Source organism: Capra hircus, chromosome 7 (assembly GCF_001704415.2).
Source record: "Capra hircus breed San Clemente chromosome 7, ASM170441v1, whole genome shotgun sequence".
NCBI lineage: Eukaryota > Metazoa > Chordata > Mammalia > Artiodactyla > Bovidae > Capra > Capra hircus.
In genome coordinates this window covers 97,837,763-97,864,269 of record NC_030814.1, presented here as the reverse complement: position 1 = coordinate 97,864,269, position 26,507 = coordinate 97,837,763, and the positions used below count along the sequence as shown (strand labels likewise).

At 58.9% G+C, this 26,507-nt stretch overlaps 3 protein-coding genes across 12 annotated transcripts in view; 1 reads left to right on the top strand and 2 right to left on the bottom strand.

Moving 5' to 3' along the window:
- Positions 1-11,472, top strand: part of NFIX (nuclear factor I X) — a 98,176-nt gene extending 86,704 nt beyond the window's left edge. For 4 of the 7 annotated variants that reach the window (XM_018051244.1, XM_018051241.1, XM_018051243.1 and 1 more), the window contains 3 exons: positions 544-691; positions 2,755-2,846; positions 7,198-11,472. In XM_018051244.1, the coding sequence (XP_017906733.1) occupies positions 544-691; positions 2,755-2,846; positions 7,198-7,212 (255 nt within the window). In that variant the 3' untranslated portion in view covers positions 7,213-11,472. The remainder of the gene's footprint in view (positions 1-543; positions 692-2,754; positions 2,847-7,197) is intronic. The other 3 variants (XM_018051247.1, XM_018051245.1, XM_018051246.1) reach the window with 1 other exon arrangement.
- LYL1 (LYL1, basic helix-loop-helix family member) lies at positions 9,835-15,788 on the bottom strand. 2 transcript variants are annotated; one of them, XM_018051250.1, is made up of 4 exons: positions 14,911-15,788; positions 13,612-13,967; positions 13,437-13,528; positions 9,835-12,417 (listed from the first exon to the last, which is right to left on the bottom strand). In XM_018051250.1, the coding sequence occupies exons 2-4, from the start codon at positions 13,944-13,946 to the stop codon at positions 11,999-12,001; spliced, it is 846 nt and encodes a 281-aa protein (XP_017906739.1). In that variant the 5' UTR covers positions 13,947-13,967; positions 14,911-15,788; the 3' UTR covers positions 9,835-11,998. The 2 variants fall into 2 exon arrangements, with proteins under 2 accessions (XP_017906739.1, XP_017906738.1); XM_018051249.1 differs by lacking the exon at positions 14,911-15,788 and having other exon boundaries at positions 13,612-14,551.
- TRMT1 (tRNA methyltransferase 1) lies at positions 17,456-26,505 on the bottom strand. 3 transcript variants are annotated; one of them, XM_005682269.3, is made up of 17 exons: positions 26,383-26,505; positions 25,875-26,159; positions 25,736-25,791; positions 25,123-25,265; positions 24,762-24,949; positions 22,960-23,075; positions 22,764-22,876; positions 20,721-20,869; positions 20,439-20,525; positions 20,286-20,355; positions 20,062-20,196; positions 19,893-19,978; positions 19,449-19,557; positions 19,288-19,364; positions 18,055-18,174; positions 17,834-17,963; positions 17,456-17,629 (listed from the first exon to the last, which is right to left on the bottom strand). In XM_005682269.3, exons 1-17 carry the CDS (start codon positions 26,478-26,480, stop codon positions 17,480-17,482), a joined length of 2,112 nt encoding a protein of 703 aa, XP_005682326.2. In that variant the 5' UTR covers positions 26,481-26,505; the 3' UTR covers positions 17,456-17,479. The 3 variants fall into 3 exon arrangements, with proteins under 3 accessions (XP_005682326.2, XP_005682327.2, XP_005682328.2); XM_005682270.3 differs by having other exon boundaries at positions 25,875-26,078; XM_005682271.3 differs by lacking the exon at positions 20,439-20,525.

Here is a 26,507-nt window from a genome sequence, read left to right as displayed (position 1 = left end):
CCCCGAGGCCATGACACGGGGCACACGCTGGTGGGCCCGTGGTCCTTCGTTGGGTCAGCTGATCCTGCCCCAGGAGCGCACCCAGGGGAGGCATGTATGTGTTTTGGGGGCGCACAGGGAGTAAGCTGGTGCATCTTTGCTGCCATAGGAGAACGTCTTCAGACCGTGACAGTTCAGAGCGCAGCTGCTTGTATAGTTAAATGGCAAGTTTTGGAACCTAAAACCTGTTCCCTAAGAAATAACAAACCACCCGTCGGACATCCCCCTTCCTCCCTCCCACCACTTCGAAAGAGGACTGCGGAAAAAAAAAAAAAAAAAAGAGAAACATCTGAGAGACCAAAGAGAGGCCTCACGCCCTCACCGAGCCCGCGACCTGGAGGAGAGCCCCACCCTGCATCTTCCCCGCCCTGGAGGAGAGCCCCACCCCGCGTCTTCCCCGGGAGCGCTACCGGCTCTCAGGAGCGAGCTGGCGAGTCCGCGCAGGGGAGCGTGTGTCTGTGTGTGATGTGCCTTCATGCGTCACTCTATTTATGTTGTTCGCAGCCCAACGGTAGCGGCCAGGGCAAAGTCCCGGGGTCATTTTTGCTACCACCGCCGCCTCCAGTGGCCAGACCTGTGCCCCTTCCTATGCCTGATTCCAAATCCACCAGCACTGCCCCAGATGGCGCCGCCTTGACTCCTCCGTCACCTTGTAAGTGGACGATGAAACCGAAACCACAACGCCCAGCGTCCCCAGCCCGTCCAAACAGTCTCCACTGCAAAAAGAAGAGCCCCTTCTCTCACTGCCAAAGCCCCCCAACCCAGAGTGCCTCCCACCCAGATGAGGACAGAGCTGAGCCCCCCGACCCTGGCCTCCGGGGCCTTAGTTGCACCAGCCAGCACCCCACGAGCCCCCCTGCCCGCCCACTGCTCCCAGCTGGGGCCCCTGGCCCAGGCCCCTCCGGGGGGCGGGAGAGGGGGCACAGTGGGGGCACCCAGGCCAGGGGTGCTGGCCCGGGTGGGCGGGGGGAGGGGAGGCACAGCCATGCCATCTTCATGCCTAACTGCTGTTTTTTTCATTTTTCGTTTTTTCGTTTTTTGATTTTTTGTTGTTTCGTTGTGCCCCTCCCCCCACACCAAGAAAATTGAATGTGACCACAAGGCGACGCCACCATCCCCTTTTTGCCTTGCCCCCTCACCTTCATTCTGGGCCCCTCAGGCCTCTAAAGTTGCAGCAGGCCAGCCCCTGATCCCCTCCCCCCAGCCTTCAGTCTCACATTTGGTTTCTCGTTGTTCCTCTTTTTTTTTTTACCCTCCCTCCCATCCCTCCCCTTTCCCTCAATTTCTTCCCAGGTTGGATGTTCCAAGGACAAGGAAGGGCTCTGGACCTTGGCTTACTTCATCTCTTTCTCTCTCTCTCTCTTTTTTTTTTAAACCAATGACAAATTTTGTCAAAGGGAAGAGAAAAATCTGAGTTGAGAGGCCCCAGCTAGACCCGACGACGCATGAAGGACAGGAGAGGCGGAGGGTGGGCGGTGTGCCGTCTGGGGGACTGTGGGCGGGGGTGGGCAGCGCTCTGGGGGCTGGCAGGCTGTGGGCCAGGACGCGGGGATGGCGGCGGAAGGGGCGGCCCATCTCACCACTCTTCTCGGCCTCGCGCGCTCTGCCTCACCTTCTTTTTTCATGGTTTGAGTTCTTTTCCCCTCTTCATCCTCTTCATGTCATCTTCTCATCTGCATTTGCCACAAGACACGAAGTCATGGTCATTGGAGGTGGGCAGGGTGGGAGGGGGTCCAGGCTGCAGGGTGGCTGGGTGCCACTTATGGACAGAATCTGGTGAGCACGGGGTCCCTGGGGTGTATCCTGTGCTGGGAGGGGTGGGAGGGGTACTCCCAGTTAGCCTGTGACACTCCTCATCCTTTCTGGGGCTTCCTTCCTCCCAGGGTACAGGGCCGGCTCCTTCCTGTAGGGCTCCAGCCAGACAACCCAGAAGAGCTCCAGAATGTTTGGCCCGTTTGCCCCCTCAGGCCTCAGAACAACTGCCCCTGCTGCCCACACCCTGGGGCTTTGCCAGGCCCTCTGGCCTCCTCCTTCTCTGCACGTGGGCCCATCTTGGTCCTTGGGAACCGCAGGACCATAGGAGCTGGCTCATCCATCAGAGGAGGAGAATGCCTGCCAGGCCTGAGCCCTGCCTCCCCTGCGCCTGAGCCAGCAGCCAGCTCCCAGACCCTCTCTGACCTGTCCCACCCAGCTTAGCTCTCTACTGGGACGCTTCAAGTTCCCCAAGCCACGGGCCCAGGCCTTGGGCCCAGGGTGGTAAGAGGTGCAGCACCCAACCAGGCGCCCCTGTTGCAGGGGTAGCCCGGCTGAGATGGCCTTCTCCCAGCAGGGCGGGGCCGGTCCCCAGAGCTCCCAGCCTCCTAGGCTCCCTTCTCTCCAAAACCAAGAGGCCCAGCAGGAAAGCAAGCGTTCTTACTTCAGGTGCTCTGGGAGAAGGGGACAGAACTGGGTCCACTGGGTCACAGCTAGAGCCTCCAGGGCCACGAAAGAGCTTCCCTGGCTGCGGCAGATGGAGTGCCAGGGCCGGGGGACCGCGAGCTCCTGGTCAGTGAGAGGATAAGGGAGCCCCTCCGGCCTGGCCTTCCCGCCGCCAGCCTCAGCCCCAGCAGCATGGTCTAACCCAGTCTCTCCCTCTCTCAGCAGCCCCACCGGGCAGTGCCCAGGTGGGCCCCCAGTCCTCACGGGGTCTCTCCCTCTCTCCCCTGCTCCCCACAGCATTCGCAACGACAGGCGCCTCCTCTGCCAACCGGTTTGTCAGCATCGGACCCCGGGACGGCAACTTTCTGAACATCCCACAGCAGTCTCAGGTAGGAGGCCCTGCCCACTAAGTGGACACAGGCAGGGGTGGGGGCCTTCCGGTGTTCTGGAGGAGGCCAGGGTCCTCGGGGCAGTCGGGAGAAGAGGCCAGGGCAGGGCTGGAGGGCTCAGGTTTTTGCGCGCCCAGCTGAGCCTGCCTCCCCAGGCAGCGCCCAGGCCCCCTGGCTAATCAGCTAATTGGATAATTAGCTCTGACAGCCCTGGCCCTGGGGAAGGCAGCCAAGGACCCAAGGCTGGAAGCGCCCTGGGCCAGGCCTGGTGGATGCAAAGGTGGAAGTGGGAGGCTCCATCAGGACAAGGTCTGCCTGGTTGCTTTCCTGCTGCTCTGGGGCATGTGCTTGCCCCGGCCCTCCCCTCTCCTTGGATTTGGGTGGGCCACGTGCCCAGAGACTCTGGCACTGGGGGTGAGGCAGGGCCCAAAGCTGTCCTAGAGGTACCTCCCCCACGTCCTGTGAATCCTATCAGAGGGGTGGCCAGGGTGTTGGAGCCGCCAGTCCTGCTCCCATCTGCCCTTGGTTCTCACAAGGAAATATACCCCCAGCCCCGCTGCTGGAGGCCCCTGGACCCGGCTTTGCACAGGCATCTTTGCACCCTGGTGCATGCAGGCCTTCTGCCGTCTTCCTGTCCCTAGGAGGCTGGCGCCCACCTGTAGAACCCAGGGCCCTCAGGGCACAGGCAGGACCAGCCCCAGGAGCAGGGCCCAGGCAGCATTTACAGTGTGGGCTTCTGGGGAGTGGAGGGAGAACAGGCAAAGATCTTTTTCTTTTGCACATTCGACAAAAACACCGCCCTGTGAGCCCAGGGCCTTGGAGGCTTCCTTAGCCCCCGGGCCACCTCTTTCAGCTCCCACTCTCTCTTTGCTCTGAGGCCCAGGTCCAAAGAAAGTTGGTGGATGGAAGTTTTGTGTGTGTGGTTTAAGGTTTTGTTTTTTTCCCTTTTCCTTTCCCTCCCTAAAAAAAAAAAGCCAAAAACTTTGTCAGACTTCAAACTTCAGAGCTCCCTAGTGGCAAGGAGGGGAGGGGAGGAGAACTTCAGCCCCCTCCAGCTTCCCACCCCCTTTCCCCAGAGTCACGTCTGACCCGTCTGGTTTCCAGGAGCAACCAGACATGATGTAACACCCAGATGAACTTGAACTTGGGGGTGTTGAGAAGAAAAACAATGGCTTCGAGCAGGGGCTGGAGCCAGCCCCCTCCGCTCTGTGCCAGGGAGGCTGCGAGAGCCCTGCTGGTAGAGGGCAGGAGGGGGTGCCAGAGGAAGGGACAGCAGGCGGGCCTCCCCTCCTGGCTTGGGGCTGGCACCAGGCGGCAGGGCTCCAGCGTGCCCGCCTGCCCACCCTGCCTCCTCCTGCTGCCCGCCCTGCAGCTCTGACTGTATAGTATGTTCGTGCTTGCTCACTCTCGGGGGCCACTGCCACGAGCCCTCCCTCCCCGTTCACCCCATTTCCGCCTCCACATGTTCTCCCTGCTTCACTTTCTCTGCTCACTTTGGTTGGATAGTGGGGCCAACTCAGAATCTGAGGCAAGTTTGGGAAACGTTTTTTCTTCCCCTGGTTCCTACAAGGAGCCTTGGGGCCCAGGGCCCTGAGCAGGCAGGTGTGTCTGGGGATGGGGGTTGGGGGGCCAGAGGAGTCGGACAAGCTGATCAGGGAGCCCTCAGGCCTGGGGGCAGGCAGGCTGCTGCAGCGGGTGCAGGGGGTACAGTGGGGGGTGGTTTCCACAGTAACCAGTGACTTTAGCCGATCTCTGGAGCACCAGATGGAGAGAGAACAATAGAATGAGGGAAGAAAAGAGAATTTTAGCAATTTTGTCATTCCCTGGGCAGCGCTTTTTACTTAGTTTTAATCAATTTTGGACCTGGCTCAGGAAACAGGGAGGGGTGAGCAGAAAAAGCCACCCCGGGCTTGGCAGCAGACCTCCCGTTCCCGGGACCCACGGGGCGGCACCAGGGAGTCCCTCTGGAGTCGTTTTTGTCCCTAGCTTTAGGCCTGGAACTGGAACTGGAGTTTTCCTCCACTGAGGGGGCCCCTCAACCTGAGCACTGGTGGTTGCCCCCCACCCCCCACTGCCACCATGCAGCTCAGGAGACCCCCGCAGGGGACAGCCTGGAGCCTTGGTCTGGCCTGCCATGGGCAGAGGGGCCAAACAGGCCCTCCCTGCCCCGTCGTCCCAGCCTCTCCCCACTCAGGAAGTGGGGAGGGGTGGGCTTACAGCCAGGGAGGTGGTGTAAGGGTGCCAGTGTAGCCCCCTCCTTGGTGTCCCAGGGAACACTCAACACCTGAGCCTGCAGGGACCAGGGGCTCGCCCAGGAAGCTCCCCTCTTCCTCGGGCTGGAAGCCTGTTGCTGCAGCCGCCCTCCCCTAGCCACTCTGGGAAGGCCTCAGCCCTGGCTTCTGCCCACACCTTACCAGGCCCCCCTGTGCCTCCATCTGGCCTAAAATCAGTTGATGGGGTTGGATTCTGGGTAGGGGTTCCAGGGTCTCCCCCACAGGAAGGTGGGTCTCCCCTGTGCGTGTTGACACATGGCAGGAAGCGTGGTGTCTTCACCTGCCCAGTAAATGCTAGCAGTGCCCCCAGTCACCGTGGCAACCCCAAACCCCCACATGGCCAAGTCCTCCCCCATCTGCACCGTCTAGTGTGGTAGCCACTGGCCGCATATGGCTGTTTAAATAACTAGAGAATAATTGAGACCCTCGGACACACTAGACACATTTCAAGTGCTTAGAAGCCATGTGTTTGCTGGTGGCTACTGCATTGAACAGCACAACTAGAGAATATTTCCATCATCCCAGAAAGTTCTAGATGATCTCTGAGGCCCTTTCTTTCTTCTTTCTTCCAGTTATACTGGGATATAATTGACAGATAGTCTTGTATAAGTTTAAGGTGCACAACATAATTGTGCGATTTGACTCACATACCTCAGGAAATGACTACCACAACATGTCTAGTAAACATCCATTCGCTCATAGAATCAGGGCCCTTTCTAACTCTAAAACTCGAAGTCTCCATCTCACAGTGGACAAGGGCCTGCAGTTCCAAACCAGAGCCTGACCAGGAGGCATAATCTGTGTGACTAAAACACGTCTTTTAAATATTGGAAAATTTCGCATGAAATTGTCTGGACTTTCAGCTTCTTTTGAAAATTTGGCTGAGCTAGCCGCCCTAGGCCCTCACCCCAATGTGGCGGCCTTGGCTGCCGCCTTGGCAAGGTGTGAGTGTCCTGGTCACCATAGATCCTGCCTCCCTGGGAACGCGCCATATGCAGCAGTGAGGAGCATGGCCTCGAAGCTGCCCCCTGCATTGAGTCCCTGCTTGGCCGTGTGGGCTGTGTGGCCTTGGGCAGGACAGCCGCCCTCCCTTCACCTGGCTTCTGTGCAGGGTTGGAGTGGGGATAGAATGCGTCTGTACCTGTGCGTGCTCTGTAGTTAGCTCTGCTTGGCCTCTGCTGACCTGAGTGTGTGACCCAGTGCCTGGGAGAGACCCCAGGATGCATTTTCAAGGACTCCTTCAATTTTACCCCAGGAGTACCACCAGGCACTGTAGACCGTAGAGGAGCCCCGCCCCCCACCGCCCCATCCTTCTGGCCATGAGGTGGGGCCAGAACCTTTTGTGCAGGGTACTGCCAGGCAGCCCAGTCCTGGGGGTCCACCCTGGGTGTGTTTTGTGCTTAGTGGCTGCCAGGGTGTTTGTGGGAAGGCGGCGCCCCCTGCTGGCATCCTGAGGGAAGCAGCTGCCCACTGGAGGAGCCTCAGGTTGTTCCCCAGGGCGTGGTGCCCACTGGGCTACTGATCCCTTCCCCTGGGCCTGGTACTGTGAGGGACAAAAGTCATGTGGTACCCACTCGTCCCCAGCCTTTCAGCCTGTGGGACCTTAGCTGAGGTATACAGATGGGAATTTCTGCTTTTAATCCAAAGAGACAGAAAGAAAACTCAGCAAGAAGCTGGGCTTGCCCCACCCCACTCCCCAAAACCCTCTGGGGACAAACGCTATAGCCTGGCATCCTCCCCCCTGCTCCAAGACCCACACAAAAACCTAACAATTGGAAACATGGCCAGATCCCAGGTCTGTGCCCGTGCCAGCGCCAGCCATGGGGGTCCCACCCGCTGGGCACTGTGCCCACGGGAAGGCCAGCTGGACTCTAGCACTGGAGGCAGGTCTCTTGGGGGAATAGGATTCCCATAGGAGGGACCCTTGCGGGAGGTGTTGGTGTCCTTGACTTGACTGGAGCTGGAAGCCCCCTGGGGCTTTAGGAACCAACCTGGAGTCCCAGGACCAGGTAGGGGCAAGAAGGCACGAACCCCTGCTCATCTCAATATCACCTCTTTTTTTATTTGTCCTATTTCAGTCCTGGTTCCTCTGATAAGATCGACAAAAGAAATGACAAAATGAAAAGAAGAGGTTCCTCAAACGGGGGGAGAAGAAATTTTGAGACGTGGAAAAAAAAAAATCCCCCAGCCCAGCCCAGCCCCACCGAAAAGCAAAAATTAGACGTCGTCAGCCACTCAGCCCTTCTCTCCTCCAGCCCGGGGACCCCTGCAGGCCCCCAGAAGCAGCTCAGTTCTCAGAGAGCCTCGGAAGAGGTCTCGGTGGAGCTGTGCGCCAGCAGCCAAGCAGAAAGAAACATGCAAGACGGACTCTGTCAAATAGAGGACAGAAAGAAAGGATGCAGAACTGCCTTCCTCCCCCCACATCCCGTCCCGGCCTTCTGGGGAAGGAGCAAAATCCCCAAACAAAGCAACCAGCACAATTCTGAAGGGGCCTGTCCCCTGCCCTCACCCTTCCCAGGGGAACCCCACCCTTGACTCCAGCCAGAGCTTCACTTGGGAGCTCAGAGGACCAGCTTGTAAAGATGATGGGGTGCAGATCCCCAGGGCTCTCCCCTGCAGACTCCACCCCCTCCCGCCCCCTCCCTCCTTCCCTCCCCCCCCCTCCCTGCCACGCCTTTGCCTCCGGCTTCTTGGCCTGGACTGGGTAAGGCAGGGTAGCCTTGAGATCCCACTGCCCCTCCCTTGGGCTAGAAGTGCCCCCCGCCTCCACCTTGGCTCAGAAGGGGGCATCTCCTGGAGCTAGTTTCATGCTTCCAGAAAGGAGGGTGTTTTGCCACCCGACCCCGAGCTGCAGGGCCAGTTCCCCAGGCCCCAAACCCGTCTGTACAGTCCATAGGAGAAAAATCGGAATGCTCTCCCAGACGGCCCCTCCCAGCCCGGGACAGGTACCCTCTCCCCTCTCTCCCAAGGCAGGCCAGGAAGGTCGCTGTCCTGGCTGGCCACGAGTGAGGGGAGCCGGGCCCGAAGGTGGCGCCCACACCCCAGCCCCGCATGCGGGTGCCCGTGCTCGGCCCCATCGGTCCCCGCCCCTGCCCCTCCCGCAGACAGCCCTGCCGCGGCGGGGCCAGAGAGTGGAGCAGAAAGGGGACCCCGGAGTCGAGCGAGTGAGGCGGCAGCCGCCGCTGCCGTCGGCTAAACCTCCACCTGCGCTAGGTAGGCGTCCTGCTCGCCGACTTTCAGTTCCTTTGGAGGGTGTTGGGTGTCGTCCTTTTTCAAAAAGTGTTTTGGAGCTTTCTCTGCCCTACCCCCCTTTCCCCACCACACCACCCCCATGGCCACTTCTCTCTGGATTTCAGCTGTAATGTCTTTACTCTTTATTTAGGGGTGGGGCATTCATTGTTTCGGTCTTTGCTGTTGCAATTGGGAACCCCTCCATTTGAGCAACTTGGGAACAATTTGATAACACACCGCAAGAAGTAGCTCTTCCCTCCTCCTCCCCACCGCAGCCCCCCCCCCTCCTCCAAGGGATGGTTGGGGGCATGTCCAGAGGGTCTTCAGAAGCCCCCCGGGAGGGATGGGAGCAAGAGCACGCCCAGCCCCCTCCAGGGTGTGGCTTGGCCCCGCTGGCTTGTCTTTCTGTGCCTTACTCCCTCCTCCCTGCATCTCCCTCCTGCGCCCCTTTCTGGAGTCCTTGTGCCTCTCTCTTTCTCTCTCCGTAACTGTATGAAAACACAAAGCACAGGTCAGGATCCTCTGAAAGTCAAGCAACCCAACATTGCACCACATAGGGGTGGGTTTTGGGCTTTATTTATTGTGAATCTAGTTTGTGAGGCTGTGGCCCCAAGCGAAGGGAGGGAAGGAGGGGAGGGAGGAAGCTGGGGAGGAGCGGAGGGCCCTCACCTGGGGCCAAAGGGGCCAGCGAGCGGTCGCCTCCTCCCCAGCTGGAATCAAGGAGGTGGCTGGCCCCAGGGGTGGCTTTTGTTGGAAGTCGAGTGAAGCCCCTCCCCCATCCGCGTGCAGCCCTCGGGAAGGACCGGGTCTGAGAAGCAGGGGACGGGGGAACCCGCGGGAGCCTGGGGGTCGTGGGGAGTAGGGCGGGGGGTGGTGGGGGGCCGGGTGGGCCGGGCGTGACGCGCGGTCAAAGTGCAATGATTTTTCAGTTTGGTTGGCTAAACAGGGTCAGAGCTGAGAGGGGAGCAGAAGGGACCCCGTCCCCCTGCCCGGCCGCGCGCGCCCCTTCCCTCGAAGACAATCGGGGCAGCGGGCGCGGTGGGCCCTCGGGGGCAGGGGGTCTGCGGGGCGCCCGCCCAGGCGAGGTCGGAAGCTGCAGGCCAGCTGGGCCGGGGCGGGAGCGCGCCCTGTAGGGCTGCCCGGGTGGGCACGGGGGTGGGGGGCCGCTCCTTTCCTAAGTGTCGTTGTGAGGGGCAGACGAGGGCGACAGGAGATGTGGGGACGTGTTAGAAGAGAAAAAAAAAAACCCACAAAAATATATATGGGGGAAATGAACTTGTTTTTTTTTTTTCATTGAACCAAGTGCAATGCATCAGAGAGTTTTCCTATCTTTGTATGTTAAGAGATTAAGAAAAAAAATTCTATTTTTGTTGTAATGTCCTCGCGGCTCTGGGGACGCTAAAAGAACCGGGCCTGCCCCGCCCTGCGCGGGGATAACGAAAGCTGAGTGTTTTTTCCTTTTTTTTTTTTTCGTTCGTTTTCAGTTTTTTTTTTTTTTAAGTCGTTTTCCTGCGTTGACGAGGATGATCTGGGGTTTTTATTTGCTTCGTCGTTCGTTCTCGGTTTCGGTGGGAGGGCTGAAGGAAACGTTCACATTTTAGAATTAAAATTAAAAAAAACCTCGACATTAAAAACACAAGATCAAAAAGGAAAAGGACGAGAGAAAATTATTTTAAAGATAATTCAACATAAAAACCCTGGTGCTTCTTACATTATAAAGTACGTTTTAAAAAACCCACAAACTATTATACATAAGTTTATGAATCAATTAAATATCCTGCACTTGTTAGGAACACGCATATCCCTTCTTTGTTGAGTTTAACGGAACGGGACAGCGGCGTGCGCCCGGCGGCGGGCTGCTCTGGCCGCGGGTCTCCCCGGGCGTCCCTTCCCTGGGGCCCAGCGCCCCCTCCTCGCCCGATCCACGGTCCGGGCCCGGGGGCGCGGCGGCGGGTCCCCAGCCCCTCCCCCGCAGAGGTCAATGCCAACGAACAAAGGTCCCCTCCCTCCCTCAGAGGTCCCCAAAGCGTCCTTCTTTGAGCCAGACGCCAACTTGACCCTCACCAGCATTATCAGGAGCGCGCTCGGCAAGTTGGTAGTTTCTTCCCCACCCCACCCTCCCCCTTCCCCGGCGCCCGCGACTCGACATCACTTCTCCCACCCCCGCCCCCCACCACCGTCACCCTCCGGGGAGCACGGGGAAGGCTCGACGCTCCAGGATAGGACCAGCCAAGCTGACAGGTCGATTCGCCCAGGCCCGCGCACGCACGCACGCACGCACACGGCCCCGCACACAGCCCCATCCTACCCACCCTGCAACCAACCCCCGTCGACTGCCTTACACACCCGCCCCCGCGCTGGCCGGCCGACCTAGTGCCTTGTTCTCACCCCCGTGCTGGCGGAGCGGACGCCGCGCTCTGGGTCCCAGAGGGGCCGGGTGGCTCAGACGACCCACCACCTCCCCACCCCGACCGTGCTGAACGGACCCTCCCCCACACACGAGAGAAAATAAAGGAGCAATAAAGTCACGAGAATTTTCGTCCCCCAATCGAGAGCCCAAGGGGCACCCCAGCCCCGCCTCTGCTCCCCCCACCCACCCTTGGGGCGCCCCCCCCCCCGTCCCCCCGCCAGCCAGCCTGGGCCAGTCCCGCTTCGGCCCGGGAGATCCGTGCGCCCGACCAGCACCAGCATCGCGGACCGCAAAGGCCGCCCGTCCCGTCAAACAAGTTTCTTCTTAGGCTAAGAAACGCAGTATATACGAGTATCTCTATATATAGTACTAATGGATTTGGTGTGCTTCCCCCTTAGCGTCCCCGTCCCTCCGCTCCTCTTCCTTCAGCCTGGTCTCCTCCTCTCTCTGCCCTCCACCCCCGTCTCTGCACTGAGATACATAAGAAACAAGGGTAGTTTACTGTCTGTTTTGTTTTCTGGGTTTTCAGTGTCCTAGCGGAATGCAAGTAGGCAGCCAGCCCGTACGTTCCCTCTCCGCCCCGCCCCGCCCCACCCCACCCCGCCCCCGTCACTGCGCTTCTGTTATACCATCTTTGCCTGACTCTCTCCGGCTTCTCCATTGAATGGCTAATGTGTATGTGAAATAAAGAAATAAAGAAAAACAAAAGCAAGAGCGCCCGAGCCTTCGCTAACGCAGTCGTGCGGGACAGGTTCGGGATCGGTGGGATGGGGTGGCCGCGTGGATTCCCCGCCTCACAGCCTCGAGCCAGGCTGGCCACCGCCACCGTCGAGGAGTGCGGATCTCTCAGTCTCCGGGAGAGGGCGCCAGTGAGAAAGGAGCGTGTTCTCAGGCCCCTGCTTAACTCCCTCGGTGACCCCAGCTCGGAAAAATTAGGCCCCCTTTGGGTCCAATGGCCGCTCTCAAGTGTTGGTTCCCGGACCTCACCCCACGTAAGGGGTACGCGGACAAGGCCACTTCCAGCGAGCCGTGGGCGATAAAAGGGTCTTCAAGCCCCTGGGGGCGACGGTCGCCCTGGGGGACCGCGGGGCCCTTTCCCCTGTAGGGGACTCCTCACTGGTCCTTCTTCGGGGGAGTTCGGTGCAGATCAGGCCCTGCGAGCGCGTCGTCCGCCCCTTCCTAGATGGCCCTGGGCTGACTTTCCAGTGCCCTTCAGCTCAGAGGCAACACCGTGGAGGTCATCGCACCTCTGGGCTCACAGCCGCTTGTTCTGTCTTGATGGGTCGGCCCGTCCCGCCGCGGCTGTTGTCGGGGCCGCCGGAAGGCGCGGGCTGGGGGTGCACCACTACCTCGGCCCTGCGACACGACCCGCGACGGGCGCCGCCATCGTCCAGGCCTCGGTGCGCCGGCCGCTTGCGGGGCCCGGGAGGGGCGGAGCCTGCGGCCAGAGCCGCCGCCTGGTCGCGCAGCAGCCGCACCAGGAAGCCAATGTATTTCATGGCCAGGCGGAGCACCTCGTTCTTGCTCAGCTTCCGGTCGGGCGGGTGCGTTGGCAGCAGCTTCCTGAGCTCAGCGAAAGCGCCGTTCACGTTCTGCTGCCGCCAGCGCTCCCGACTGTTGGTGAACACGCGCCGGGCCACCTTCTGGGGCTGATGCCCTGAGGATAGGAGTGGCAGGATTGGCGTCATGGCCCAAGAGAGGCAGGCACCCCCATCTACCCTTACTTGAGACTCCCAACACCTCTCGGGGGACTTCAGCACTGGCAGTGGACTGAGGCTTTCTCCATCCAACGGGTTCACGTGTAGAATCCACGTGTAGCTCAGTTAGCAACCCCCGCACCCCACTCCCAAGCTGCCTGGTGGTGGTGGTTTAGGTGCTCAGTCGTGTCCGACTCTTGTGACCCCATGAACTGTAGCCCGCCAGGGTCCTGCGTCCATAGGATTCTTTAGGCAAGAATACTGGAGTGGATCGCCATTTCCTTCTCCAGGGGATCTTCCCGACAGAGGGATCAACCCTAGGTTTCCTGCATTGCAGGCAGATTCTTTACCCACTGAGCTAGGAGGAAAGCCCCCAAACTGCCTAGACAAGGACTATCACAGGCCCAAGTTGCAGATAACCGAAGCCTCCTGTACCTCTGTCCACTCCTTTATGTCAACGGCTGGGGTTCCCTCGGGAATGTGGCTGGGGAGCTGTCCTCGTGATTCCCATTCTGTGTGGTCCCTCTGTGCGGCTGGGTGTGCTCGTGAGTCTGAGAGTTTCTTTCATCATGACTGGTCCTGTCCTTTCTCAGGCGGTCATGTGAACTCCTGCATATCCACATGGCTGTGGTGTGTGATCACTGCCATGTGGCTGTGGTGGTGTGGCCACGGACCTCAGTGGCTGTGGTTGTGTGTCTGCTTCCTGTGTGGTTGTGGTCCTGTGGCTGTCTCTTGTGTGGCTGTGCATGTGAGCAGAGCCCCCATGCTGTGCTGTTCGCCGTGAATCCTTGTGGCTTGTTGGGTGACGGGGGTTGGGTAGAACTGGCCATGGGTCTGTGGTTTTGCTACGTGAGTGTAACCTGAGGACTGAGCCCCTGTGTGTGTTTGTGTGCAGGGGCATCACTTTTCCCAGTGGAAGGTTATAGGGCGGACGTGGGCCCCTGGAGAGACAGTTGGGTGGACATAAACCCATACTCACCCTCAGCCAGCTCCAGCTCACAGTGGCTTGGTCTCCGCTTTAGCCGGCTGCTAGGGAAGATGCTGAAAGGTCCTGCTGGCCCAATGTAGAGGCTGTAAGGGGTCGTGGGTCACTAATGCCTTGTGGGTAAGGACCCTGCCCCTGGATTCCCCCCAGGCCCGGGTCCCCCACTGACCTGTTGAGGAACGGGTGAGGGTGGTAATGCAGGGCCAGGGGGGGTGGGGCGGTTCCCAGGGTAGAGAGTTGCAGCAGTGGGGGACGGAGGGTGCTGAGTTCTGTGGTGGCCACAGCTGCCCCTGGGGGCCTGGTGTGGCCCAGGCTGATCACTGGTACGCCAGGGGGCAGCCTGGGTGGCGAGGCGGAGCCTCCATGGCCCACCTCCTCCACCTTTGGGGGCCCAGGCGAGGCAGGCTTTGGGGGCAGGGCAGGCACCGGGCTGGGAGCACACACCATCTTGGCCTTCTCAGTCATGGTGGGGCCCACCTCCGCCTGGGCCTCGGGCGGGCACATGGACCCCGAGGGGGTGCTCACCTGTAGGAGGAATGAAGCCAGTGGGGAGGGAGGAGGCAGATGCCACCCCCTACCCTTAGCCCAACATAGCAAGCCTTCACCTGGAGGGAGACTGGGGTGGGGGTGGGGTGGCAGTCCAACGGGCGAAGGCAGATGGGAAGTGGGCCCAGAAACTCCCAGGACATGGGAGGGGGTCCAACACAAGGACAGGGGGTGCCCACTGAGGCGCACGGCAGCACTGAGCTCAGCAGTGATGCTTCTGAGCTGTCTGTGACCCATGAGGCCTTAGTTGTGGAGCCGCTGAGCAAATTTCCCTTCTTCCAGAACCATCTCTGGCCTGGAGCCTGGAGGGAGGGGCAAGGCAGGGAACCCATGACAGACCCTTTGACCACAGGATGCCCCCATAACCCTCAGATCCAAGACCCTTCATTGACACTATGGACCTTGCAAACTCTCCATGGCTGACTGACCTTCACTTACCACTGCCCCCGGGCTGACCATGGGGCCCTGGGCTATAACCCTGAGGCTCTTCTCATTGTCTCCGTGTCAGACCCTGAAAGTCCTCCATAATCCCTCCAGTGACCCCCTCCCCCCAAATCTCCCCCTTACAAACCCCATGACTCCACTGCTGACACTATGACTCTGGATGCTAACCCTACTCCCCGGCACACAGTCATGCACAAGTCCTCTCTCTGGCTCTGGCATCCTCCCACCCACCCTACCCACAAGCAGTAACCACCCCTTCGCACCCTGCCTCCACAGCCCTGCTCACTGCTGGCCTCGCAGCCCGGCATGTCCCGGCAACGTCAGGGATTGCTAGCCCCTCTGCCCTGTCTTCCCTAGCTAGACCCTGGGGAAGCTGCTCGGCCTCTTAGTGGGCCCACCAGATGCATGAAGGCAGGAAAGAATGAATGACCGCAGGGGGGTCTGGGATCCCCCGTTTTCAGGCCCACTCCACTCTTACCCCAGCGCTGCTGCAGCTGCCTGCAGATGGCCCTGACTCTGTCCTTCAGGGCTAGGATGCGGTTCCAGGTTCAGGCGAGACACCAGCACCCTGCTCCAGCCTCTGTGCTCCGTGGCCCTGGTAGTTAGTCGGCCGCCCCGTCCGGGCTGTGGCATCGGGCCGCCCCTCTTCCTTGGCTCCCAAGGGCCACCGCGGCAGAAGCAGTGGCGGCAACAGGGCAGGTCCCTCCAGGGAAAGTGAGCAGCTCCAGGCCGCCCACCCTCTCCCCGCCCCTGGCGGCCCGGTTTCCTCCCTCTCACCCCTGGCGCAGCGGCTGGAGGATGCTGGGCCAGTGCAGATAAGGGCCTGGCTGCCTGGCCGCGCCTGATAAGGAGCCAGGCTGACCCCGGAGGAAACCCGGCGGGCGGGGATCCCCCCAGCGCGGGCCTCCGGGCCCCGCCCCCCACCGGCTCAGGCAGGACCGCCTGTCACCCTCAAGGCCTCACCTTCTGTCCCCCAGGCATTACAGGATCCCTGCTCCAGCACACACCCTTGGGAGTGAGGTGCCCAGTTGCATGCAGAGGGGAAACTGAGGCGGAAACGAAGCAGTCCCTATGTTACTTGGGTCTGTCCTCCAGCTTTGAATACCCCTTGTCCCATGCTGTTGGGGGTGGAGAGTCCTTTCCGGCCCTGCTGGGGCCTCGTGACCCAGGGGCCCGCTTCTCCTCCTCAGCCTGCCCGGTTCCTCTTTCTACAAGAGTGCCTCCTTGCTCTTCTGCCAACCCCACCCTGCAATGACTGCAGGGCAGTGTTGACAGTCTGGCCCTGGGTGTCCAGCCTGGGCCAGTGTCTTGGGCCCCCAGTGCACCCTCCACATCGCACACCAGGGCCAGGAGGGTGAAAGAAAAATTCCACAGCTGAGGAGGTGCAGCCAGTGCTGGTGGCCGAACCTTCTGATAGGCTCGCCCACCAGGGCCCCACCATCCGGGGCCTCTCCCCACAGGCTCACATGGCCCCAGCTGAGAGGCCCCGGCCTTTGTCCGGCAGTGTGGGCCACTTCAGGGTGGACATTGGGTGAATATCTTGGAATGATGATGAAGCTCAAGGTATGACCCTGTTACCACCCTGGGCGTGCTCCCACCTGGGTCAGTCACGCTTTGCCCTGTGCCCAGGAGTGCCCAGGCAGGCCCCTGCCAATGCAGGAGACACAGGTTCAATCCCTGGGTCAGGAAGATATCCCCGGGAGAAGGAAACAGCAACCCACTCCAGTCTTCTTGCCTGGGAAATCCCGTGGACAGAGGAGCCTGGCAGGCTGCAAGTCCATGGGGGTGGCAAAGAGTCAGACACAACTGAATCACTGAGCAGGCTCACACTCAGGAATCAAGTGAAACCCAGAACCCCACAGACAACCATCCTCCTGTCCAGGGAAGCCAGAGTACAGTTCCGAATGTTTGAGTTAACTCTGGGCTCTGGAATAGGTTTAGGGTCATTGTACAGACGATATGATGCCAAAAAGGGGTGCCTGCACAGTCCCACAGCTACCACGTGGCAGGGTGGGGATTCTGCCCGTCCTCTCCTTAATGCTGCCACCCTCCCCGGCTCTGGCGGGGAAAGGGTTGCCACAGGCTGCTGGGTGCCTCAGTGTGCAAGCCCAAGGGGCCACAGGGCAGGAAGCACCTGGTCTGGAGCGGATGCAGGATGCGCCTGGTTCCGGTCCGGTTTCCGCCACTGGGGCCCTCAGGGGCAGCTGGGCCAGAGAAACCAGGCGGCGAGGAGGAGACACTGGGGCGCGAGCCCATATGCGGGCGCAGAGCCTAGAGGACAGGTCTGAGTACTGGGGGCGCGCCCACGCTTGGAGGATGGGAAGAAGGGGAAGAGGGTAAAGGCCCCCGCGGGCGTGAGCGCACGGCTGCCGCCCCGTGGCCACCTTAGGAATCGCAGGCGCCAGCAAATGGGTGGCTCCGCGGTAAAGAAGCCGCCTGCAGTGCAGGAGACTCGGGTTCCATCCCTGGGTCAGGAAGATCCCCTAGAGAAGGAAATGGCAACCCACTCCACTATTCTTGCCGGGAGAATCTCATGGACAGAGGAGCCTGGTGGGCTACAGTCCAAGGGGCTGCAGAAGAGTTGGACTCGATTTAGGGACTAAACAAAAGCGCCTTGCAGGCAACCGTTAACTCCCTACCTCCCTAATACAGACAGAACACTCCAGTTAGAAACACTGACAACAGCTCACCAGGCAGGGACCAACATGCCAGATGCACAGAGCTCACCAAGGGGGTTAAAACAGATGGACAGAGGGACTTCCCTGGTGGTCCAGTGGCTAAGGCTCGGAGCTCCCAGTGCAGGGCATCCCAGTTTGAGATCCCTGGTCAAGGAACTAGATCTTGCATGCTGCAACTAAGACCCAGTGCAGCCAAATAAATAACATATTTAAATAAAATCAATAAAACAGATGGGCAGAGAAACAGCCCTCAGATAAGGAGCTGAAGAGATGAACAGAGCCCCTTAGGTAGATGGACAGAGAAACCCCAGGCAGCCCCCCCATTCAGACAAATGACAGTCGGGGGAAAGTGAAAAGGTCTTTATTAGCTCACTCTATGCCTGGACCAGTAGCAGCCCCAGGCTCAGTGGGGTTCTGACTGGGGGCCTCTGGACAGTCAGTGGGGGTGGCTTCAGCAGTGGCCTTGGGTGAGGGGGGGCTATGTGAGTAGCAGCACTGGTCCCCCTGTTGACAGGTGCCCTGGTAGGAATACAATGGGTGTGAATGAACCCGGTTCTGAAGCACAGCAGCCTCCACTGGGTTCCTTCCCTGGATAGGGAGCTCACTCCCACCTCCCCACTTGCCTGGTCCCACCTCCCCCAGCCCTGCTGGCCCACTGGCCCAGTCCTGTGGCCAGGAGGAGAACCCATGGGTGCTTCGGTTGAGGGGTGGGGGGCACCTCACCTCCTTGAACCTCTTGCAGGGAAATGTCTTGAGCCAGGCGGCCCGCTCAGCCAGGTCCTCCACCGGCTCCTTTCGCTTATTTTGGAGCAGCCTACGTCTCTCTTCCACAGTTTCTCCTGCTGCCTTGCCTCTGTGTAGGGAGACGAGAGGAGGCTCCATCGGCTTTTGTGCCCACTCCCCCCCAGCTAAGCCCCACCTTCATTCACCCTACTCTCGCTCACCCTGGCCGGGCACGGGGCCGGGGACCCCAGTTGGCCTCAGGGTTGGCCTGGAAGCGCTTGAGTCCTCGCTGGCGGGAGCTGGGGTTGGCATCGTCCCGGATGGTGAAGTTGGCCTGCAGCCTAGGGAAATGGGAGTGGAGGCTGAAAGGCATCTGCCAGGCGACTGGGCACACACCACCTAGGCTGCCTGCCCGCCTCGGTGCAGCTCGAGGCACCTTGGGAAAACTGTCTGCAGGTGTAGGGCTTCTATCATTTATTTAGTAAACATTTATCAAGTGCCTACAGTGGGCCTCAAATCTGCCGCCAGTAAAGCTGACATTCTAATGCCTAAGATAGATGAGCAAGGAGGCAAGTCAGAAGTCAGACAACTGGGCTTCCTTGGTGCTCCAGGGGTTAAGAATTCGCCTGCCAATGCCGGGGACGTGGTTCAATCCCTGGTCCAGGAAGATCCCACATGCCATGAAGCAACTAAGCCTGTATGCTCCAACTACTGAAGCCTGTGCACCTAGAGCCACAACAGGAAAGGCCACCACAATGAGAAGCCCGAGCAGCACAACCAGGGAGTAGCCCCCACTCACTCCAACTAGAAAATGCCCGTGCACAGCAATGAAGACCCCACACGGCCAAAAGAATACAGGAAGAGACTAGCAAATTGTATCGTGTGAGGACATAAGGGAGCAGGGTAGAGCAACGGGGAGTCTGGGAAGGAGTTCGGTGAGAACAGGGCAACAGGGACACAGGAAGAAAGTTTGGGAAGAGCCGTCGGGGGGGCCTAAGGCAGCACTCAGGCAGAAGGAACAGCCCTGCAGAGGCTGGGCCTGCCAAGTTTGAGTGAGGAGGCCAGGGTGGAGGAGCGGGGGTAGGGGGCCAGAGCGGGGAAGTGATGGGAAAACATTACAGGGCCTGCAGCCACAACTGTTTCCACTGGGTCAGGTGGGAGCCACAGAGGGCTCTGAGGAGAGGAGGGCCAGGATCTGACTTGTGCTCACAGGTGCCCTCTGGCTGCTGTCTGGGGAAGAGCTGATGACGGGGGAGGAGCTGGGGGACCAGGGGGATGGGGACTGCATTGGTCCAGACGAGCAGAACTGGGGCCAGAGGAGGGAGAGGACAGAACGGGGTGCAGAGAGTGGATGGACTCCAGAGCTCACTTGAAAAATGAGCATGTGTCTATGAGGGGAAGTGTCTGGGCTGTCTACTCCCCGAGCCTGTAGGCAGCCGTAACCATGCCCGTACCTGGGCTCCACCCTGAGAATGCGGAAGGCCGGGCTGCTCTCTGACAGGCGCTCCCGTTTCACTGGATACTCCTTCTCCTGGGAGGCAAAGGTCAGAGGTCAGGGCACTGGCACTGACCACCCCCTGCCTCCCCTATCCCACCTGGTTAGGCCGGGCCTCACCCAGCACCGCATGATGTCCCAGAGGGCCGAGGAGGGGGCGTCTGTCTTCACGGCATTCTTACAGGCGTGGGAGAGGGAGACCCGGAAGCCGGCGTGGAGGAGGGCCGACCTGGGGACCAGGAGGGATGGCGAGGGGGAGGGCCGGACCCGAAAGTCAGTGCTGACCCACGTGTGGGGCTGTGAGCCTAGTTTCAGGGACTCGCATGGCTGTATATCTGCCGGGGACTGCACCGCCTGCATGATGCCAGCCATCCGAACCGCAAGATCCTAACATCCCCCCTGGTGAGGGCACATGGCTTCTAAGAACTGGTCTCAGCCCTCGTGCCCTAGACCTGCTTTATGTTTGATCTCTACTTTCCATGGGACTCTGGCCCAAGAGGGGCCCGACTCGCCCAAGGGCACCCTGGGGGTCAGGCACAGGCTCCAGCCCAGGCCCGGCCTCACCGCAGCTGCAGGAGGCTGGGCGTGTTGCAGTGGATGGTGCTGCTCAGCTGGTCCAGCGTGTAGTAGAGAGGCACGTCCGGGAGCTCCTGTAACAGGGCCACGGGATAGGTGTGGGGCCCATCAAGGACGGATGGCTGCCCCCCTTCTGCTCACTGTCCCCGGTCCCCACCTCCGTGATGACACTCAGCACTCCTCGGATCCGCTCTGCGGTGTGGAAGCGGCCAGGGTTGGCGCTCACAGCCTCGAGGACACGGCCCACGAATTCCAGGTCATGGAGGGGCTCTGCCCACATGGGGCCACCGAGCTGTGAACACACAGGGGCCAGATGAGCAGGGACCAAGAACGCCAGGCCCTCCACCTTCAAATGCTCCCCACCGACCCGCCTCGCCCCACCTGGTGTCGCTGCCCACAGTGCTCACACTCAGGGGCCACGGGGGGACCACAGGCTGCAGAGAACTTGAGCCTGCTCAAAAAGGAGTAAGGTTGGGGTCGGGGGGGCAACTTTGGCTGGGCTGTCCCCTTCCCCTCCAGCTCACCCTTGCTCACCGGCCACCGGAGGCTGCTGATGCTTTGCCAAGGCGCTGCAGGTGGAAGGCCCCGCAGCCCACGCACTGGAACACCAGCGCCTGCTTGCTGTGGGGGACAAGGGCAGCCGCCGCTTCCTAGCACAGCCACCTCCCAGCTCCTCCCTCAGACTGACTAGGCTCCCTCTGGGAACCCCCCAACATTTCCCCGAGGCAGGACCATGTCCGGCCCCACCCACCAACCAACCTTGGGAAAGACCCTCTTGCCTCTTTCCATCCCTCACTCCTCTTTGCCCCAGACTACCTGGCTGAGGCCTTGACCTTGGCCTGGCCAGTGAAGACACGAACGAAAACTCGTACATAGAAGTCAGCGCTGATGCTGAGCAGTGGCACCACGAAGCGCTGGTAGCAGTTGGCACGGAGATCCAGGCTGTGCAGGACAGTCCTCAGGGCCTGGTGTCGGGGATGGGTGCCAGCCATCAGCCCTGCCCTTACTGCCACCTTCCCCACACGGAGCCACACCAGGGGCTCACAGGTACAGAGGCAGGACCGGCTCATCAGGTTCTGAGCCCAGCGCTGAGTGACCCTTGGCAAGGGAGAGCCTCAGCTTCCCCATCTGTAAAATCACACCAGTCTGTCTCTTTCTGGCCCTACTGGGGACACTAAACGATTAAGGAAAGAAAGCGTGCGTGCGTGCTAAGTTGCTTCACTCATTCTTGACTCTCTGTGACCCTATGGACTAGCCCACCAGGCTCCTCTGTCCATGGGATTCTCCAGGCAAGAATACTGGAGTGGGTTGCCATGGCTTTCTCCAGGGGATCTTCTGGACCCAGGGATCAAACCCGAGTCTCCTGTGGCTCCTGTATGGCAGGTGGATTCTTTACCACTGAGTCACCAGGGAAGCCCAAGGAAAGAAAGCACAGACCCGTTAACCAAACGGCTTCCAGTTAACACTGGATGTGTGCCCCGTGCTGGGTGACGAGGCCCAAGGCTGCAGTGAGGCTGACACAGCAAGGGGGTAGCACTTCCCAGGCTGGCCTGACAGCAGGGCTCCTGAAGACCAAGGACAGGAGCCCTCCTTTTCCACCCCCTTGACACAGGCAGCCTTGCCTTCTTGAATTTCCTCAGCAACCCATGGGCTCTGGGCCAACATTACACCCATTTCACAGATGCAAAAACGGAGGCCCAGAAAAGGTGAAGTCACTTGTCCAAAGCCACAAGCAAAACTAGGACCTGAACTCAGAGCCAAACACAAAACCGGAAAAACTGCCTTTAAAAAGAACACTGACCACTGGAGCTCCCCAGTGGTCTAACGTTTAGGGCTTCCACTGCCGTGGCCCAAGCTTCAATCCCTGGTCGGGAAAACAAGATCCTGCAAGCCACAAGGCGTGGCCAAAAAAAAAAAAGACGGCGGTTGTTGAAATAGAGAATACTAGAAAGAATAATGTGGAACTTTCCTGGTGGTCCAGTGGCTAAGACTCCACACTCCCAATGCAGGGGGACCAGGTTCGATTCCTGGTCAAGGAACTAGATCCCACATGCCGAAACTAAGACCAGTGCAGCCAAATTAATAAACAAATATTTAAAAAAAAAAAAAAGAAGAAGAAAAAGGAGAATGTAATCACCCACTCTTATCCTAGGCAAAACTTCTCCACCACCACCCCCTGCCAACCAATTTGTAGCCATGCTCTCAAGAATTATGCTCGTTAAAAACACGCATGTCAGGACTTCCCTAGTGGTCCAGCGGCTAAGACTCCACGTTCCCAGTGCAGGGCGTCTGGGTTCAATCCCTGGTGGGGGAACTAGATCCCACACGCAGCAACTAAGAGTTCACATGCTTCAACTAAGCAACTAAGACCTGGCACAGCTAAATACATAATAAAAATAGTTTTTTAAAAGATAATAATAAAAGAAATAACGTGCTTGTCGGGATTCCCAGATGGCTCAGTGGTAAAGAATCCAACTGCCAAGGCAAGAGACATGGATTCCATCCCCGATTCAGGAAGATCCCACATGCCTCGGAGCAAGTCACAAGTAGCGAGCCTGTGCTCGAGCCTGGGAGCTACAACTACTGAGCCCAGGAGCTCTAGAGCCCATGCTCCGCAGTAAGAGAAGGTGGTGCGCCGCAACTAGGGAGTAGCCGCCCGCTTGCCGCCACTAGAGGAAAGCCCGTGCAGCGATGAAACCCCAACCCAGCCAAGGATAAATAAATAAATATAAATAAACTTCATATATATAAAAAAGGAACACGTTTGTGGTCAGCGTCTGGGGATGGATCTCCCTCTGGCTGCCTGGAGGAAGCTGAGCAGGTCTGGAGGGCGGGGAGGCGAGCCCGGAGGCCTCTCACCATCTCGTGGCAGGCCCGGCTCTTGAGGGCCATGGCCCCGTATTTGCTGTAGCAGGTCTCCCCGCTGTTCCCCGCCAGGACCGCCATGTCTGTGCAGGTGACGCACAGCAGCCCTGTGGGGAGGGACGGAGCAGTGAAGACTCGGTAACGCCCCAAGCCCTACTGCGCACGGACCCCCGCAGCAGGCTGGCCTCACCTCCTTCACTCACAGCCTGCACGGCAGCGTCCAGGAAAGAGGCGGGGCTGCCGTAAGGGTCGAGGTCGATGACGTCAAACCGCTCCGACGCCTTCTGGTGCTGGTACATCAGCATCCTGGGAGCAAGGGGGCAGAGCCTGAGCCCCTTGCCCCAGGGACCCCCCTCCACAGCCCCACACTCACGCCATGTGATGGTTTGGGCCTGGACTTGGGAGGCCAGCTGCCCAGGTTCAGATCCTGGCTCAGCCACTTGCTAACTGTATTAACTTTTCCTCCTTGGATCTGCTACTCATCTAACAAGTGGTTTGGACTGACTCCACGCTTTCACTGCAGGGGCCACGGGTTTGATCCCTGGTCAGGGAACTAAGATCCCACCTGCCGACTGGTGTGGCCAAAAAAAAAAGCTAGTCAATACTGATGTAGCACATATACGTGTGTGTGCATGCTCAGTTGTATCTGACTCCTGGTGACCCTATGGACAGTAGCCCACCAGACTCCTCTGTCCATGGGATTCTCCAGGCAAGAATAGTGGAGTGGGTTGCCGTTTCCTCCTCCAGGGGATCTTCCCGACCCAGGGATCGCACCCAAGTCTCCTGCACTGGCAGGCAGGTTCTTTACCCCTGAGCCACCTGGGACGCCCATGGCACATATATAACTGACACCATTTCAGGCAGTTTATAGATGTATTAATTCAACAGTCTTCCACAGATTTGAAACTATTGTTGTTCTCTGCGGGTGAGAAAATGTAAATTCTACTGACTAAGTTATTTGTAACAGCAACCCTCCCTCCCTTCCTCCACCCTTTATACCCTGGATTTCCCCGCTGCCTCCAGCACTTCTCACCACTACACAGTTTACTTATTTGCCATCATCTGTGTTTCCTATTAGATTCTAATATGGTCAGAAAACCATGTGGGATCTTAGTTCCCCAACCAAGGATGGAACCTGAGCCCCTGCAGTGGAAGCAAAGAGTCTTAACCACTGGACAGCCCGGGAAGTCCCCAGCAAATATTTTTAATTCATTTATTTTCTGTAAACGGTCAGGTAGTAAATATTTTAGGCTTTGTGAGCCACATGTGGTCCGTCACATATTCTTCTTTTTCTAAACCTTTAAAAATGTAAAAGACATTCTTAGATAGCAGGCCATTAAAAAAAAAAAAAAAACCACACACACACACACACACACACACACACAGGCTGTGGGCCTGGCAGGCTATAGTTTGCTGATCCTTGCATTATCAACTCCACAAGGTCAGGGGTTTTCTCTGTATTGTTTACTGATGCGGTCTTGACAGGAAGAATGGTGACGGGCACTGGATATACGCTGGTTCACTTGACTGAATAAAAGTGCAAGAAGTTGGGACTTCCCTGGTGGTCCAGTGGCTAAGACTCCACGCTCACAAATGCAGGGGGCCCGGTTTCCATCCCTGATCAGGGAACTAGACTCCACATGCTGCAACTAAGAGTTCGCAAGTCGCAACGGAGATGGAGAATCCTGGGTGCCGCAACTAAGACCCAGGGCAGCCAAATAAATAAAGAAAAATAAATAAATATTTTTTAAAAGTGCAGGAAGTTAAGTCTGAAATGGAGTCCATAATGGTATTTATATCCACCTGTGAGCACAAACTATAATCAATACACCAACCCCGATAAAACTACTGTCCTTGTTTCACAGACAAGGAAACAGGCTCAGAGAGGCTACAGTCACTCTCTCAAGGTCACAGAGCAAGAATATGACACAGCCAGGATGTGACCCCAGGTGACTTTGTTCCAGTGGCCAGCACTCTATGCCCAGCACCTACCGGGCATCTGCCTGGCTGGGCTGTACCAGGTGGGCCACTTCGTTGAGCTGCACATTACGGCGCATAAGAGCCACAGCTCGGGCAGAGGCGTCATTGGCAACCACGGATCGGAGACCAGGCACCTCTCGAGCAAAGCGAATGGAACGTAAGCCGGAAGCCGCCAGGCCTTCCAGCACTCTCAGGCCTTCCTGTTGGAGTAAGCAGAGCCCCATTCACATCCACACCGCCATCCTCTGCTGGATCCCCTACCCCTCAAGGAGCCCCCACCGCCCACCTCCTCTAGCCCTTCCCCTCCAGGATCCTTCCTTCCTTCATCACCCACTAGACTCCAGGGTTGCTGCCTCCTCTGTTCGGGCCCCACCTCACAGATCTCCCCCACAGCGGCTGTTCGAGGCTGGTCTTCCAGGGCGAGGTTTGCACCCTCTTTCGGTTCAGCCTTGTCCTCCTTTGGCTCTGACAAGTCCACGACCACCTTTTGCACATCCTTCTCACCTGGCACCTTGACTGCAGCCACCCAGAAGCACAAGTCAGGGGATATCAATGCGCCCTCTGAGAAACCTCCCCCTACTCTTCAGCACATGCTTCCCAGGTGGCTCAGCAGCCAAGAATCCACCTACAAAGCAGGAGATGCAAGGGATAAAGGTTCAATCTCTGGGTGGGGAAGATCCCCTGGAGGAGGAAATGGCAACCTACTCCAGTATTCTTGCCTGGGAAATCCCATGGACAGAGGAGCCTGGACAGTCCATGGGGTAGCAAAGAGTTGGACACGACTGAGCAACTGAGCATGCACGAACTCATCAGTATACAGAAAATGCAGGGAAGAAAATCGTCTCTGGAGACAGGCTAAGGAGCTGAGCCCAGGACCTGCTATGTAAGGCTGGAGCCTTTCTGGAAGGTCAGGGACAGAAGGGGCGGGGCACCGAGAGAGCTCTGTGTGATACCCCTGCCCATCAGGAGCCTGGACCTTCACTCACTCTGGATTCCTTTGGCCGCAAGCTGAATACGAGCAAATTCCGTGATCACAGCGCATCTGCGGGAGACGGAGAGTCAGCTCACTCCCCTCTATCTCAGACCCACTGCCCTCTGCCAAGCTGACCCCGGGTCCCTGCTCACGTTAGGTCCCGGTTAAACTCTTGCACTGGGTTGTAGAAAACTTCGTTGGCGCTGGGAAAGACGATCTTGGCTGCCCCCTCGGTGATCGTCGTCTCCTGAAACCCAGGAGGGCGCTCTTCTCTGTTCGGCTCGGTGCCATTCTCCATGGCTGCTGCATTCGGCGGCCCTTGGGGCTGCCCCTCCATAAACCGGGCTCTGTAGAGACTGAGGACGGAGCGGAGAGTCGGGCTTAGCCACAGAACGGTCCTCGCACGGGACATCCGCTCGCGCCTCTGCCCGCCAATCCTGGTTGGAAGGGTGGAGGAGGGAATAGCCAAATCATCAGACAGCTGCGTTCCCGGGGCGGGTGGCCTACACAACTGTAAAGTAGGGACTAGAGAGACCCCGGGACCTCGGTAAACTGACACCACCCCCCATCTTTGGAGAATTGTCTCTGAGAAGCCAGAAGCTCTCGAGCGGGTCCACCCATGGTCCGGATCCCTCCTCGCGTCTCCCAGGCCCTTCTCACCGTCTCTCGAGACACCGAAAATCGAACTGGTCTCGGTGCACGCTTCCCGGATTAGGACCTGGGCGCCGACATGTTGGCACAGTGGGCGGGCAGATCATGTGACAGAATTCAGTCAATCAGTGATG

Coding starts and splice junctions, on each gene's coding strand:
- TRMT1 (XM_005682269.3), bottom strand. CDS start 26,480: ATGATCTGCCCGCCCACTGTGCCAACATGTCGGCGCCCAGGTCCTAAT. Junction 19,979..20,061: donor TGCTGAGTGTCATCACGGAG/GTGGGGACCGGG, acceptor GCCCTGTTACAG/GAGCTCCCGGACGTGCCTCT. Junction 18,175..19,287: donor ATTCTCAGGGTGGAGCCCAG/GTACGGGCATGG, acceptor CCATTTCCCTAG/GCTGCAGGCCAACTTCACCA.
- LYL1 (XM_018051249.1), bottom strand. CDS start 14,225: ATGGGTCACAGACAGCTCAGAAGCATCACTGCTGAGCTCAGTGCTGCC. Junction 13,529..13,611: donor CCTCACCCGTTCCTCAACAG/GTCAGTGGGGGA, acceptor GACCCCTTACAG/CCTCTACATTGGGCCAGCAG. Junction 12,418..13,436: donor TGAGCTGGAGCTGGCTGAGG/GTGAGTATGGGT, acceptor TCCTATCCTCAG/GGCATCAGCCCCAGAAGGTG.